We start from the raw sequence: 17488 nt of genomic DNA, 5'->3' as shown, positions 1-17488 counted from the left end.
TCATGTTTTGTTTGAGAGGAACTATGTAAAGAGTCATCAGAGGTAGACCAGATTCCATTTTATGGACTCATTGCCAAGTCTCGTCATCGTGATGGCAAACAGAAATGTATTAAATCACAGTGAGCACTCCCTTTCGCTATACATATGTAAAATTGTTTGGATACATGGAAGTGTGTTGTTGGTCAATGCATTTCCACCAGTGTCTCATTGCAGACTTTTTACTTATTGCTGTATTGCCGAATTCCATAGACTTGACTTGCTCTGTAAATAGTTTATTTATAAAGCTATTACAAGATATTTATAAATAGAGAACATTGCATCAGATTATTATAAGATCCGTCACCAAATACCCCTAAGCAAAGTAAGCTGTCATGGGATAAGAGGGAAGGTCCTCTCCTAGATTAGTAACTGGTTAAAAGGAAACAAAGGGTAGGAATAAATGGTCAGTTTTCAGAATGGAGAGAGGTACATAGTGGTGTGTCCCCCAGGGTCTGTACTGGGAACAGTATAATTCAACATGTTCATAAACGACCTGGAAAAAGGGGTAAACAGGGAGATGGCAAAATTTGTAGATGATACAAAATTACTCAGTGATAGTCAAGTCCAAAGTAGATTGTAAAGAATTACAAAGGGATTTCACAAAACTGGGTGACCGGGCAAGAAAATGGCAGATGAAATTCAATGTTGATGAATGCAAACCAATGCACATTGGAAAACATATCCTAACTATATATATATATATATATATATATATATATATATATATATAAAATGATGGGGTCTAAATTAGCTGTTACCGCCCAAGAAAGAGAGCTTGGAGTCATTGTGAATAGTTCTGAAAACATCCACTCAATGTGCACTGACAGTCAAAAAAGCGAACAGAATGTTGGGAATCATTAAGAAAGGGATAGATAATAAAACAGAAAATATCATATTGTCTCTCTATAAATCCATTTTGAGTACTGTGTGCAGATGTGGTTGCCCCATCTTAAAAAAGATATATTGGAATGGGAAAATGTATGGAAAAGGGCAACAAAAATGATTAAGGGTATGGAACAGCTTCCATATGAGGAGAGATTAATAAGACTGGGGCTTTTCAGCTTGGAAAAGAGATAACGAAGGGGAGATATGATAGAGGTATATAAAATCATGATTGGTGTGGAGAAAGTAAATAAGGAAGTTACTCCTTCTCATAACACAAGAAATAGGGCCACCAAATGAAATTAATAGGCAGCAGGTTTAAAACAAACAAAATGAAGTATTTCTTCACACAACACAGTCAACCTTTGGAACTTCTTGCCAGAGGATGTTGTGAAGGCTAAGACTATAACAGGATTCAAAAAAGAACTAGATAAATTCATGGAGAATAGGTCCATCAATGGCTATTAGCCAGAATGGGCAGAGATGCAAAACAATGCTTTGAAGTGTCCCTAGCCTCTGTTGTCAGAAGCTGGGAATTGGTCACAGGATGGATTACTTGATGATTCTCTATTCTGTTCATTCCTTTTGAAGCACCTGGCATTAGCCATTGTTGGAAGACAGGATACTGGGCTAAAGGGACCACTGGTCTTGACCCATTATGGTTGTTCTTATGTCCATCCAAAAATGTACAAATCAGCAAAGCAAAAGGTGAAAGCAACAGATATCTTTTTAAAAATCTTGTAAGATATATACTCTGTAGATTTCTTCAGCTCAGATTAGTTTTGAACTTTTAATTAAAATTGAGAGCCATTTTTCCTTCTCTAATGAAGAGATTAAAAAAAAAACCCGGAGAGGGTTAAGTGCCTTAAGTGAATGTACTGGTGGTCAGTATTAACAGAGCTAGTGGTAACAGTTAGACTTATAATTATGTAATAACAAGAGTAGTGGAATATTCATTAACAGCAATTACCTACTTTGCTTTTAATAGTTGGCAAAAAAACAAATAACCTCCTTTGAAGTTGCAGTAATTAGAAGATAATGTAGGACTTATTTCTTTATTATTTTAACTAGTTTTCCCAGAGAATAGCCAAGACTTTGAAAGTGTTGAGTGGGAAGTTTATCATGTGTTCATGATCACAGCAAAAACTAAGTATTCAAAGTGTTCAAGTTCAAACTGTTATCCTGTATCTCATTGTGACTCATCCTGCATCTGCTTATGGCAAGAATAAGAAAGTTAAGACTGTTGTAATCAATCTTTCACTTAAAAACACTTCATTCTGAGTTTAAAAAAAACAGCCATTCTCTGCCCCCCACCCCCGCGCTTTCTGAAGGCAAACATTTTAGCCAAATTATTTCTTCAGTGATTTGGACATAAAATATCTAGCGTGTTCACAAAAATGTTTAAGGGTGTGAAATAAACTGGTCTGTTGCGCAAAAAATTGAAGAGTTGAAAAAGGATAGCTTGGCAAAGTGCTGACTTAGAGCAGGGTCTAGATCAGGGGTTGGCAACCTTCGGCACGCAGCCCATCAGGGTAATTCGCTGGCGGACCGCGAGACATTTTGTTTACGTCGACCATCTGCAGGCACGGACCCCCGCAGCTCCCAGTGGCTGCAATTCACTGTTCCTGGCCAATGGGAACAGTGGGAAGCTGCGGCCAGGATGTCCCTGCAGCCCGCACCACTTCCTGCAGCTCCCGTTAGCAGGGAATAGCAAACAGTGGCAACTGGGAGCTGCGAGGGGCTGTGCCTGTGGACGGTCAATGTAAACAAAATGTCTCGCGGTCCTCCAGCAGATTATCCTGATGGGCTGCGTGCCGAAGGTTGCTGACCCTGGTCTAGATTTTACTGTTTTATAGAGTGCTGAGCACACTGCTAGCATTCAACAAATAACTGTCTTTCAGGGGAGAGGAGGAGTTTGGGACAGTAGTGGTAAACTTCTTAACAGCTGGAGAGCCACTTTGTCATCTGCTGGAATTGCAGACAGCCACAAGATAGCATTATGAAGTTACCTTTCAATCTGTAATAACGTTACGTCATGTAATGTGACAACAACACATTATTGACACATTACATGAAAGCAAAATAATTTCCTTTCTTTTCTTTCAGCCTGGCTGATGGGGAATGCTGTTGGTCTTTTCATGCCCATTAAGATGTTGGATGGGAGGGGGAACTTGACTTATCTGTGGGAGACTGGTCTTTTCAGTCACCTTCTAGATTTTTATTTTTTAAAACCATTTTTAAGTTCCTACTGCATAAAACTGTTACCAGAGATCTCCAAAGGCTAGAGATATGCTCCTGGTCTTTTGGCTCACCCAGTACTCTGGCTGACCACAGCATACATCTTTTGAGGATGATCTTTCAAGACTGCATCTTTGACCAAGGGCTCAGGCTCTCATCACATTTTCCTCTGTGGTCTGAGTTTTATTTTCCTTCTTTCTGGAATGTCCTGATTGTGCCTGTCCCCAAAAACAGTCACTGATCAAATTATGTTAACGCAGTGATTATTTGATATAGAAAGTCAGAATCTAAATGAAGCAAAATAAACCATGACTACAGCCTAGGGAAAGCCTAGTTAGCAGGAAAAAGATCATAATTGTGTATTACTTAATCAGGATAAGTCTTGCATCCCAGCAACACTTTTGTGTGGCTTTGTGTTCAGTGGCCTTACCACCACATAGCCTTGTGTATTTCTCTTAGGTGTGAAATCCATCATTAGCAGTAACAATGTGAGCATTTTGTCCATATACAGACAATATTTCTCAGTTACAGCACTGTAAAGAAAGTTTATTCTCTCTTGCATATGCTTAACTTTAAGTTCCTCTTCAGTGCTTTGATGAATAGAGGTGAGATTACTCAACTGCTTAAAGTTAAGCATGCGCTTAATGACTTTATTGAATTGGAGCCAGAGAGATTAAGTGATTGCCTAAATTGATGCTGGACATTGGTGACAGAGCAGAACCCAGGTTGCTGGAGTTCCAGTCCAGTTTTAAGTCTTTTTTTCTTACTCCAGAAAGTTTTTCCTGTTTCTTTTCACTGTGTTAGCCAGCATGAGATTCTACACACACGTTACCATTCCTACCATGAATGTCATCAGTTCAGTTCAGCAAATATTCCAAATTGGAGGCAGATCAGAGAACTGTCAAATTACTCTTTAGTTGCTAACATTATGTAAATTTTAACAATGCTAATTTTCTTTCTTAAATTGATGGAAGTTTTTAGCACATTAATTATCTGAAGTGATAAAATTAGAATGGCTTGTGTAAACTTTTAACGTAAACATTTTAAAGGAAAAATATACTTTGGATACATGTCTTGGCAAGTTCCCTTCTCAGATAGTGACACAGTATAAGATCCCTGGTATGCTAGAAATTTGAATGATAAAGAATAGGTTTGGAGCAATTGTGACACTTCTGATACAGAGCTTTCCTTTTACAATGAGAAATAATTTCTAAATGCCAAATACTGTCTGACATAAGAACACCATTCTTGTGTTTTATACCTCTCCCCCTCTTTTTTTAGGGGAAGACTCAAGCCTGTTATCCTGTTTGAGTATTTTACAAGCTATTAATTGTTTGAATGTGCCATCAATGTCCCACTTGTTCTGTTGGCCAAAGTCAGGAACTTAATATGGATGCCCAGTAATAGACTAAAATAATGTGTCTTGGTGTTACTATGGTATGCGAATTATAAACTAGGTATTAATAGTTTAGTGTCTGGTCAGGCTATGCCTGCTATTGTAATGAGAGTAGACTGTACCGCCTGTGGCTCATCAAACCCACTGCCTTGTGAGGTGAATTTGGGAGGGGGTAAGGCTAAGGGAGCAACTCCTGACAGAAAAGCCCCACTGCCTTGTGGGTGAATCTGGGAGAATGTAAGGCTATGAGAGTAAACTCAGTCAGAAAATCTGTAGTGGAGACCCAAAGGCAGTCAGGTACTAATATCTTAGTATCTTTCTGGCAATTCCTGCAGTGGATTGGGTACCAGATGTATTGGTTCTTCCTCTCTTCTGGATTTCACCAGTGATGCTGAGATGGGTGTCCTGATGCATAGGCAACTCAGGGCCTCCATATCATCTGCCCAGGCTTGCAATCTGGAGAGGTACTCCAGCTTCGCCTCGAGCGTCGACACAACACAGGAGGCAGCAGTTCTAAGCTCTTACTCGATTGCTGTTGAGTTGAGCACCTGGGGCTGTCTCAGACAGTGGGAGAGATCATCGTATCTCACTGGACAACCACCGCCTGCCATAAAACTGAGCAGCTCCCAGACAATAGGGTGGTGTTCCTCCACGGTATGCCTGCTTCAATGGGTGCTTGGAGCTTAGAGTTTTATAACTTGACAAGTGGAATGTAACCAACACACCAGGCAAATCAAGTAAAAGAAAGAAAACATCCTTAAAAATAGGGTGCTGGAACGTTCGCACCATGACAACCGGATTATCTGAGGACCTTCAAGAAATCAATGATGCATGTAAAACTGCTGTAATAATGAGCTGAAATGACTCAGTGTGGATATTGCATCACTCCAAGAAACATGGCTAGCATTAAGTGGCTCTTTCAGGGAAAAAGACTACACAATTTTCTGGTAGGGGAACAGCGTTGAAACGCGAGAGCATGGAGTGGAATTTGCCATCAAGAATTCACTTCTGGGGATGGTTGAGCCACCTATAAATGGATCAGAGAGCATTTTTGGCACTATGCTTGTTCACATCTGAGGGCCCAGTCAACCTTGTGATGTGTATGCCCCAACACTCTCCTCATCTTCTGACACCAGTTCTGTGACCAGCTGAACACCACCATGAGCAGGATTCCAAAACATGAATATGTTTTCCTGCTAGGGGACTTCAATGCAAGGGTGGGAGCTGATCATGAAGCATGGACCAACTGTCTTCGTCAACATGGAACTGGTAAAATGAATGTAAACAGTCAGACTGCTAGAATTTGGTTCCTATTACGACCTCAGTGTAACAAGCTCATTCTTCCAGACAAAGCCACAACACAGAGTGTCTTGGAAACATCCCAGATCTGGCCACTGGCACCATTTGGATCTTATCACAAGGCGTACCAATCTTAACACTGTCCTCATTACCCATAGCTACCAAAATTCTGATTGCAACACAGACCACTCTCTGGTATGCAGCAAGATTAGACTTAAACCAAAGAAAATATACAGATCTAAAGTAAAAAGATGTCCTTTTATTAACATCAGTGCCATCGTGGACCAAGAAAAGTCACAGCAATACAAAAACATACTCCCAGAATCCCTTGACTCCAGTGATTGTGCTACAAGTGCCCAGCTGAAATGGGAGCAACTGAAGAATACAATCTACGATCAGCCCTGTCTGTCTTTGGAAGAGGGAAAATAAGACTAATGAATGGTTTGACACACATCCCAGCGTGTTGACGACAGTTATAGAGGCTAGATGCACAGCCCAAACCAACTACAAGAGAGACCAAATTAAAACACCTTACAAGCATTGAGAGTGGCAAGAACCAAGGTAAAACAAACTGCTTGACGCTGCACCAATGAATATTGGCTGCACTTACGCGAAAGTGTCCAAGTAGCAGCTGATGCAGGGAATGATAGTTAATGTTAAGTTAAGATGAGCTATCAGCAGCAGGAGAAAAAAACTTTTGTAGTGATAATCAAGATGGCCCATTTAGACAGTTGACAAGAAGGGGTGAGGATACTTAACTTAGGGAAATAGTCAATATGTGTAATGACCCAGCCACTCCCAGTCTCTATTCAAACCCAAGTTAATGGTATTTAGTTTGCATATTAATTCAAGCTCAGCAGTTTCTCACTGGAATCTGTTTTTGGAGCTCTTCTGTTGCAAAATTGTCACCCTTAAATCTTTTACTGAGTGGCCAAAGAGGTTGAAGTGTTCTCCCAGTTTTTGAATGTTATGATTCCTGATGTCAGATTTGTGTCCATTTATTCTTTTGCGTAGAATCTATCCTGAATCACAGTGCGGCCTCAGAGCTTAAAGGTCTACTAACAACATGATCTTTTCACTGAGACAACTACGAGAGAAATGTAGAGAACAAAAAAAGCCCCTTTACATAGTCTTCATTGATCTCATAAAGGCTTTTCACCTTGTCAGTAGAAGTGGATTATTTGCACTTCTGGAAAAGATTGGATGTCCCCTCAAGCTCTTAAGCATGAGTTGATCTTTCCATGAAAGATATATAGCACAGTTCAATACAGTAGCTCAGTCTCTCTGGAATTCTGGATTTGTAGCAGAGTTAAGCAAGACTGTGTACTTGACCTAGCTCTGTTTGGGATCATCTTCTCCTTGCTACTAAAATAAGCTTTTGGTTCCTCAACTGAGGGAATCTACTTGCACACAAGATCTGATAGATAGCTGTTCAATCTTACAAGACTCAGATCTAAAACCAAGACTCTGGAAGCCCTTATCCAAAACCACCTCTTTGCTGAGGACTGAGCAGTTAATCTCTAAAACTTTATGAACAGTTTTTTTCCAAAGCCTGCCAATAAGCCTACAAAAGACTAACATAATGTGCCAAGGAGTTGAGGAAGCACCTGCCATCAAGATCAACAACTGTGAACTTGAAGTGGTGAAAAAGTTCACATACCTGGACTCCTATCACAGTCAACCTTTCACTTGAAATGGAATTCAACATCCACATTGGAAAAGCCACCACAACAATGTCTAGACTGAGCAAGCGGGTATGGCAAAACAACAAACTGACAGAACACACAAAGATCTCTGTGTGTGTGTGTGTGTGTGTGTGTGTGTGTGTGTGTGTGTGTGTGTGTGTGTGTGTGTGTGTGAGATCAGCACACGTTTGTATGGAAGCAAAATATGGACCTTATACTCTCATCAGGAAAAGAGACTCAACAGCTTTTATATGCGTTGCCTTCGTTGAATCTTTAGCATCTCCTGGAGGGAGAGTCACCAACGCTGAGGTGCTCAAGCGGACCAGCATACCCAGCATTCAAACACTCCTCAAACAGAGATGCCTCTGCTGGCTTGGACATGTGTGCTGAATGAATGATGGCCACATCCCAAAGGACATCCTCAGCAGTGAATTGCCATCTGGAAAAAGACCCAAAGGGCAACCAAAATTGCATTTTAAGGATATGTGCAAGTGAGACCTCAAGAAATGGACATGGATGTGGACAACTGGGAAGATCATACTCAAGACCTCAGCCTTTGGAGACAAGAGCTAAACAAAGGTCTCTGGAGTTACGAGAGGAAGCAGTCCAGCTTAGAAGAGGAGAAAAGAGCTTGCAGAAGGCAGAGCCCAAAGGGTTGAAATATCTTTAAATGTCGCAGATTTGGCAGGGATTCTCTCTCGAGTGGGTCTCTTCAGCTGCAGCTGCCAAAAAAAATGAGTAAATTCTTTACCTCTCAGGGCTGTATACCCGTGCTCTCTCGAGGCTGAAAGATGCCTACTAATTCTCAGTTGCAGTGTTTCACTACAATATAAATGTGTAGAACCTAATTGATCTGTAAGAGATGCTCCAGTCATATCAGGCTGCTAATTATATATACAGAAATTTATTCAGTAAAATACAGTAAAAATGTTTGAAATTTTATAATGTTTAATAATCTGAATACTTGATTAGCAGTGAGATGGTTTTACAGGTAAATAATATAGATTACAAGGTCGGAAGGGACCACTGTGCTTATCTGGTCTGACCTCCTGCATAATACAGATCATAGAATTGCCCCGAATTAATTCCTGTTTGAACTAGAACATATCTTTCAGAAAAACATCTAGTCTTGATTTAAAAATCTCCAGTGATGGAGAATTCACCTCAACCCTTAAATTGCAATATGATTGATTATCCTCACTATTTAAAATGTGCGCCTTATTTCTAGTCAGAATTTGTCTATCTTCAGCTTTCAGTCATTGGATCTTATTATACCTTTGTCTGCTTGATTGAAGAGCCTATTATCAAAGTTGTGCTTCCCAAGTAGGTACTTAGATTATGATCAAGTCACCTCTTACCCTTTCCTTTGTTAAAGTAAACAGGCTGAGCTCCTTGTATCGACTGATACAAGGCATATTTTCAGGTCCTTTAATCATCCTCGTGGAGCCACTCCATTTTATCAATACCCTTCTTGAATTGATACAGTATTCCAATAGCAGTCACACAAGTGCCAGATAGAGGTAATATACAACTGCCCTACTCCTGCTCATGATTCCTTGTTTCCCCAAGGATCAGAAGTCCCCCACAGCATTATATTGGAGACTTATGTTCACCTGATTATTCACCATGACCTCCAGGACCTTTTCAGAATCATTTCATCCTGGGATAATGTCTGTCAACATGGGGGACTCTAATCATATCACCTTCCTTTAATTCTTCATTGAGTACCATATCAACTGTTCCATTATTTTCCTAGAAACAGTGTCAGTCTGACAGGCACGGTCATCCCACTTATCATTTTTAAATACTGGGAGAATATTAAGTTTTTTTTCTCGAGTCTTCTGAGAGGTATTGAAAATCAGCATTAATGTTTTAAACTGGGGATGCAAATAATGTAAACCTGCTGATTTTAAAAATATCTAATTTTAGTAGCTGTTTTTAGTATCCCCCTGAACTACTATTGGAGTAGAAAGTGTTTCATCCTCATATATGGCTACGTCTGGCTTTTTTCAAATTCAGAATAGATATGTATTGAACAATTTTTTTTTTTGCCTTTTCTACATTATTTTTCTTAGATGCAGGTGTGTCTTTCATATAGGTGCACATGTGCACCCAGCACATTGAAGCCAGAGAATTTTGCCTAGCAGTACTCATAGGGGTTGTGCTAGTGCACTGTGGCCCTAGTTCCTCCCTGCCCATATGAGGGCAGCACTGCCTCGAACCCCTACACGGCTGGAGGTGAAACTTGGTATAGTGTTTTCACTTAACATTTTTAGTCTGTTTTCTGAGGGTTTTTTTCCTCTAGATCCGTGGCTCTCAATCCGCGGCTTATGTGACATCCTCAAGGCCATACAGATAGTATATATATTTTATGGGTGCGGTCCACATAGGATAGAGAGAGCTGCATACGCAGCCCACAATGATAAATAAGTTGAGAACCACTGCTCTAGATAATAGTTAGTAGTACCTTAGGTTTAGTTTAGTGTTTATAGTAGCTGGGTGCCATATGTGTTGCCTTTACCAGGGTTCAAGCATTGTCTACCCTGGGGGCGGCAGGGAAATGGCACCATCCCCAATACTGATCCCCACGTGAGGTATTTTGTCTTGGTAAAGGACACATTAAAGAATGGTGTGCCATCTATAAGTTGTTCAAAAGACCGCATATTCCAGTTACATTATATTCACATTCATTAGCATATTTTCATAAAATCATATGGAGTGCAATGTCACGTACTCTTTGCTGCCCAGTATAGAGGATAGAGTTTTTAGGGATTGTGTTTGTCTCTTCCTAGGCCGGAGCATTTCTCCCAGAGTCTGAATTCCAATGTATTCAATCTCTAATGACAGACCTCAAGTTTCATCTAATCACAACAGCCCAAAACAGTACAAGGCTCCTGTGGCACATGGCCTCTTACACTTATGTAGTACAACATACAGGGCTACACCTCAGGCCCCTCCAGATGTGACCTGATTCAGTGTACTTGCTAAGCCATCTTCATTGGGGGCCTGTGATCACAATATTATTTAATTCTGATTTTGCTGAATTGTGATTGGATCCTCATCGTTTGTGTAGGTGTTCTCTTTCTCAACCCTCGGTGACTCTGGTGTCAGATGAGTCTGCTCTAGGGTGGAGAGCCCACCTGGGGCTCCTCCAGATTCTGGGTCTTTGGTCCTTGTGGGAACTCTTTTCATATCAATGTCAGAGAACTCAGGGCTAGGCATCTTGCCTGTCAGGTTTTTCTACCTCCATAACAGAGGGGGAAACTCATTTGTTCTTATAGACAACACCACAGCTATGTTTTACCTCAACAGGCAGGGAGGAGCTCATCCGTCCTTTGTTGAAGCAGTTGACCAGTAGGAATTTTTGAATAGCCCATTCAATCAACCTTGAGGCCTCTTACTTTCCACAGCTGCAGAATGAGCTAGCAGACAACCTGAGCAGGTCATTTTCTAGTCTCCACGAATAGTCTCTTTGCCTGGACGTAGCCCGATGAATTTTCCAGCGGTGGGTGGCTCCCCAGATTGACCTATTTGCAAACAACTTTCTGCTCCTTGCAAGGCCACAGTCTGGGCTCAATCACAGATACCTTTCTGCTACCCTGGATAGAAAAGCGATGCTTTCCTCCCGATCCCACTCCTACAGAGTGCTACTAAAGATCAAGTAGGACCATGCCTGGTTTATATTAATAGCCCCAGCATGGTCCTGCCAGCACTGGTTCCTCCACTCTACTTGACCTCTCAGTGACATCTCCAATTTCATTCCTGTTGCACCTAGATCTGATCTCCCAAGATTGTGGTCGGCTACTTCACCTGAACCTGCAGTCCCTTCACCTAATGGCCTGGAAATTCCATCGCTAAATTCCAGAGAACAGTCTTGCTCAGAGCAAGTTTTTCAGGTCTTACTAAAAAGTAGAAACCCCTCCAACAGGACGCCTCCTTGTCAAAATGGAAGCAGTTCTCTATCTGGGCTTGTCAAATCAGCATCTTGTCAATGCATTCGTCCATCCAACATATACTTGACTGTCTGCTGCACCTAAAATATCAAGGCCTAGCAGTTTTCTCTGTCAAGGTTCATCTGGCAGCTGTATCAGCTTTCCACCTTCACATGGATAACCGGTCTGTTTTTTCTAATGGTATGACAGATTCCTTAAAGATCTGTAAAGGTTTTACCTTCAATTAATGGAGCCCGTTCCTCCATGGGACTTTAACTTGGTCTAGTCTGGACTTATTAGACCACCATTTGAGCCTTTAGTAACGTGCTCCTTACTACACCTTTCCTGGAAGGTTTTTCCTAATTGCTATCACTTCTGCCACAAGAGTCTCTGAACTGCATGCCCTTGCTTCTGAACCGTCTTCTTTAAAGATAAGGTATACTTACACCATCATCTGAGTTTTTCCTCTAAAGCAGTTTCAAATTTTAAACAATCAGTTTACTTACGCAGTGCAGTGTTTTTTTTAACGCAAAACACACAGAAATGGGGACAAGCAGCGGCTACATGCTTTGGATGTTAGACAAGCACTGGAGTTCTACTGAGACAGGATCCATCCAACTGTTCATGGCTATAGTGGATAGAATGAAAAACCTTCCAATCTCCTCACGGAGAATTTAGTCATAAATGACTTTCTGTATCAGCGCTTGTTATGATCTGGCAAATGTTTCACCAACAGACAAACTGACTACTCACTCCCCAAGATCTCACACATCCTCAACAGCATTCCTAACGCAGATCCCTTTCCAGGATATTTGTGAAGCAGCAACCTGGTCATCGGTGTGCACTTCATTCTTCTATTACACCACTACCCAGTAATCTAGAGATGATGCCAAATTTGGTGGAGCTGTACTACAATCCATGGACTCCAATCCCTCATCCTATATTATTTCTTGGGAATCACCAAGAGTGGAATGCACATGTGCAATCACGCAAAGAAAGAATAGTTGCTAATCTTTCACAACTGTTTGAGATGTGTTGCACATCTCCATTTCACAACTTGCCCTCCTCTACATTGAGTTTCCAGGATGATTCTACAAAAAAAAAAAAGATTCTGAAAAAATTGTAGTCTTAATAATGAACCATTTTTTGTTGACGTTTCCACTATTTTCATCTATAATGGACCAGTACCATTGTTAGGATTCTCCTGTTCCTAATTCACTTCTTCTCATTGTCCTTTTCTGAGGTGGCCATAGACTTCCCCTTGTGTCCCATAGACTTCTCCTTGTATCAGTTCCTACGTTCAGTACTATCAACTTCTGTGTGTGTTTTGATAGTCGCTTTTGCTTCCTCTTTAAGCCAGGTTGATTTTTTTTTTCTGTAAACTTTTTCTTTAGCCTTTTTTCTGAATTGTGATTTTTGGTCATTTAGTATAAACGGTCTTAAACAATTTCCAATTATCATTCATATTTTTTGGTTTAAATTCTTTCTCCCAGCTACTTGAATCATAATTGTTTTCAGCTTTGTGAAATTGGCCTTTTTAAAGCACCAAGTATATCTATTATTAGTTTGGTCTTGATTATTTTTGCATCTAACTAATGTGATCAAGTCATGATCGCTCGTACCTGTGTTACCACTAATTTTTAATTCTGATATTAGTCAAGATGATGTCTAATATAGAATTCCCTGTGTTGGATGCAACACTTTTTGAGTTAGGAAAGTATAATCTGTAATATTTAGAAGTTCCAAGGATGTTTTGTACTGGCAGCATGAGATTTGTTTTATATGTTGCTCAGATTGAAGTCCCCCATGTTAAGTGGTTAAGGAACCGGTCTTCCTATTCTCTAGTACAGTGTTTCCCAAGCAGTGTCCTTCAGCACACTGGTGTGCCATCAGGCATAAACAGGTATGCTGTGGAATTTTGGGAAAGTCACTTGTGGGGGTGAGGCGGGGGGAATTCTAATTATTTTAGTTAGTGTCAAAACCAGATTAAAATTTGTGATATTGCTCTTTGGGTGTACATGTGTGAGGCAGACATTACATCACATATGCTCAGATTACCTTGCTGTTTGCATTGTATCACGTGGGAGCCATCTTTTCTTTTCAACCGTTAAGTTACCGTGGTGAATTTTGAATTGAAGACTCTAAAACAGACACATATTTGAAGAAAAAAGATTCTGGCGTCTCCATATCTACTTTCAGTGATGAAGCTGAACGTGAACTGAAAAGCAAAGTGGTGAGTCAACACTACTCTTAAGAGTTATTTACAATTTAGATTTTTGTGTACAGGTGAGCCATCTTTTCCTCTTCCGCAATGTCTTGTGTGTGAAGAGAAACTTTCAAACCATGCAATGGTGCCAAGTAAGTTAAAAAGACACCTTATAAACAAACATCTGTCCCTTACCAACAAGAAAAAATATTTTTTTGAGCATTTAAAGGATCAGAATGAAAAACAAGTGCAAATGATTGTGCAACTGTTTCTGATACAGTGCTGGAAACAAGCTGCTTGGTTGCTGAGCTTGTAGTGAAGACAGATAAACTACACACAATTGCAGAGACACACATTTTATCAATATTCAAAGAAATGGTGGGAGTTATGTTAAGTGCAAATTCAGTCAATGAAATCGCAAAAGTTCCCCTTTCAGATTATGCGATATGTCGCCACATTGATGACGTCAGCTGATACTGAGACTGCTCTAACAAAAAATCAAATCAAGGGGAAAATTTGCATTGCAGAGTGATGGATCAACAGATATCAGTGGTCATGCTCAACTGTTGACTAACATCAAGTATTTTAATGCTGATAGTATAAGAGAATTGTTTATTCTGAAAACAACTGCCAGGTCACGTGACGGGAGAGGAAATCTTCAGGATGACAGTGGCCTACATTGAGGAGGGAGAACTGCACTAGAAAAATTGTCTTAGTGTTTGCACAGATGAGGCTACCTCTGTGACTGGCAAAGTGAACGGGTTTGCAAGCAAGGTCAATGAACAAAACTAGATGTGCTGGTGGCCCACTGTTTCCTGCATCATGAAGCCCTTGTGGCCAAAACACTGCCAGAAGAACTTTAATGCTAGATGGAGCAGTAAAGATAATGAACTTAATAAAATCATGGTCTTAAATACATTGGCTTTCCTATGGAAAAGTTCTCACCATTTGTATGAGCTGAGAGATGAATTAAAACTGTTCTTAACTTTGGAGGAATCCGCATATACAGACTTGATCTCTGATGTGGCATGGTGTGCAAAACTTGCTTATTTGGATGATATATTCCACCACCACATGAGCAGGAATGCAAGGTAGAAATGAGAATCTTCTCTCCTGCATGGATAAATTGCAGGGGTTTAGATCTAAGTTAGCCCCCTGGTGGAAAAAGTAGCAAAAGTCACAGTAAAAATCACCCCCCCCCACCCTCCAGCGCACATGGCAGATCCTACTGGGAGTATTTTGTTCAATGTCATTTCTGAACACCTGAAAGGTCTGGAAGAAAAATTCAGCACATATTTTTCTTCAGCCTTTACAAAAAATTTTGACTGGATCCTCAGAGTTCCTTTTGCAGTGGAAAGTGCTAAGAATCTTAAAAAAAAAAATATGGTTCAAGCAATTTGCCAAATTAAGGATGGACTGCACTTTAAAATAAAGTTTGGTGACATGTCTTTGGACTCCTTCTGGTTGATGGTGGCAGATCAGTACCCAGTAATCTCACACAGTGCTATCTCTATTCTGTTGCTATTTTCAGCAATGCACCTGCTTAAATTTTTTTAAGCCCACTTTGCATCAAAAACAAAGAGTGCCTGAGATTGGTGGAGCAAGAGCTCCAAGTTGCATTGTCCGCATTTCCTGCCAGGATTCAATGACTCTGCGCATTAAGGCAAGCTCAAATTTCTCATTAAATGTAAGTTTTCGTTTAATAATTTTAGCATGCCACACACATTTTATTGAAGTCAGTGTACCTTAGACTGGAAAAAGGTTGGGAAACACTGCTCTAGTGTGATCTGGTGGTCTACAGCAGACGCCAACTAACACCCATCTTCTGCTTTATCTGTTAGGATATCAATTCTTAACTGTTTATGATCATTTTCTTCTAAGTTGCCAATGACCTGGAAACAGGTAATGCCTTTTTGGACAGAATGCCAGTCTATGTTTGTCTACTCCATGTTTCAATCTTGTGTGGAAACATGCTTTTCTAGATTAATTCAGAAAACTCTTTAAAGATAATTTCAAATCAGTAAAAACTAGGAAGCCAATTTATGGCTGACTATTCATTAGAGTGAAGTTTTAATCCTTGAAGATGCTACCATAACTTAAATCTACTGGCAAGTAAAATTTTGTTCTTTTTAATTAAAAAAACCCAACAACTTTCACTTTGTTTTGCACTTTCTCACGAGATGGCCCCACTTCCTGGTTGTGGATTTATAATATAGAAGCTGGATCCTCTTTCCTCAGGAAAGGGGGATGGGCAGACTAGAAAAATGTGTCCAACTGAAGCTAAAATGTCTTTCTCTCCTGCCTCAGCTAGGAGGGGATCCAGACTCCGTAGACGCTGGCAGGTACTCATTTTGTTAGGAATTTGGGTTTGGCTTTGGCAGTGACTGGTAGGTGGGAAGGAGAACAAGAGAAATCTAGAGCCTAGATTCTCCTATAAAATGCAGCAACAGATGAGATTCCTTTCAATATCAGCTGACTATGCAGTTCTGAACTCCTACCCCCACTTTCCAGCCAAAAAGGATCTGCTGCTGTACATACTTGCCTACTGTGGGAAATGGAAAAGCTTGGAATTTTCATTTTGGCCGTTTCCTGAAACATTGTCTTACATGTTCCTTTCTGATATATGACCGGAAAAATTGACATAATTGTTTTAAACCTGGAAAATTCTCTAGTCTCTTACTTTACCTCCAAAACAGTTAGGCTCAAGAACTATCAACTTTTCTCCCTGACTAAAAAGGATCCAGTGTCCTCTTCTTCTCTCTTCTGTTCACTGCTGCAGCACTGGATGTCCTGAAATTTTGAAGGGAGGCCTGAGAAATGGCACAAAAGCCTGTGGTTAGGCAGGTATGCTGCTTTATGTCTGCATCTAGGAAGGTTAGCCACATAGTGTGTGAGAGTGGAAAACATGGAGTAAAATATTTATATTTTATTTGCTGGAAGATTCCTCAGTTGTTGTCCTATTGAGAGAGAGAGAGAGTTGCATGTAGTCATTTTTTTAGTTCAACCGTGATCTAGACTGTCAATCTTAACTTCAGTTTTCTAGGTTTTGTTGGTATAACAGCCTCTAACAATTTTAAAACCTTTTTTTGCATCTAAGCTAACACGGTACCGAATGGTTACATTAGACTTCTATTGCTCTATCTACAAAAACAAACAAACAAAAACATGAAATACAGAAACAGAAGAAACAGGAAGTTGGGGTGTACCTCTCTTCTCATCCTGAAAGAATGGGCAGTCATAAATTGTAACCTGATGTAATAGACCACCTAGTGCTATACTGGAAGTATGTTGAGTATTACATCTGAAGTGAGAGTAGTCAAAAATTCTCCTACAGCATTGACAGTATTCAGTTTAACCATATTTACAATAATCTGAACTCTCTCTCTCAAAACTACTTTTTGGCATGTTTTAATATTTTTAAACATAAAGTTGAATATCTCGGGCTTGATTTTACTAGGATCCTGTAGTCATGTATTGTTCACTTTTTCTTTTTTTTTCCTTTCTCCATTCAGATGCAGAGTTTGCAAGGTGGTACAGAAGCCATGGCCCATTTGGACCAGTTGGAAGCTGATTATTATGATCTACAGCTTCAGTTGTACGAAGTGCAGTTTGAGATTTTGAAGTACGAAGAGCTGCTGCTGACAGCACAACTTGAAAGCATCAAAAGACTAGTGTCAGGTACAGTACACATTTTATGTGCATAATCTGTGTTACCTAAGACAGTACTAATACTAGAACTGTAAAACTTAGAATCAACAATTTTAGCATTCTTTAAATAAGTAAAGATTTAGGACTTTGAACATAAGTACAA

The 17488-nt window shown here is 40.1% G+C and overlaps 1 protein-coding gene across 2 annotated transcripts in view; it reads left to right on the top strand.

Moving 5' to 3' along the window:
• JMY (junction mediating and regulatory protein, p53 cofactor) overlaps positions 1 to 17488 on the top strand; it is a 143039-nt gene that overhangs the window by 65424 nt on the left and 60127 nt on the right. For both annotated transcript variants that reach the window (XM_038401940.2, XM_043514636.1), the window contains exon 5: positions 17190 to 17355. In XM_038401940.2, the coding sequence (XP_038257868.1) occupies positions 17190 to 17355 (166 nt within the window). The remainder of the gene's footprint in view (positions 1 to 17189; positions 17356 to 17488) is intronic.

The sequence above is a fragment of the Dermochelys coriacea genome, chromosome 5 (assembly GCF_009764565.3).
Source record: "Dermochelys coriacea isolate rDerCor1 chromosome 5, rDerCor1.pri.v4, whole genome shotgun sequence".
Taxonomy (NCBI): domain Eukaryota; kingdom Metazoa; phylum Chordata; order Testudines; family Dermochelyidae; genus Dermochelys; species Dermochelys coriacea.
This window is presented reverse-complemented; position numbering and strand designations above follow the sequence as displayed.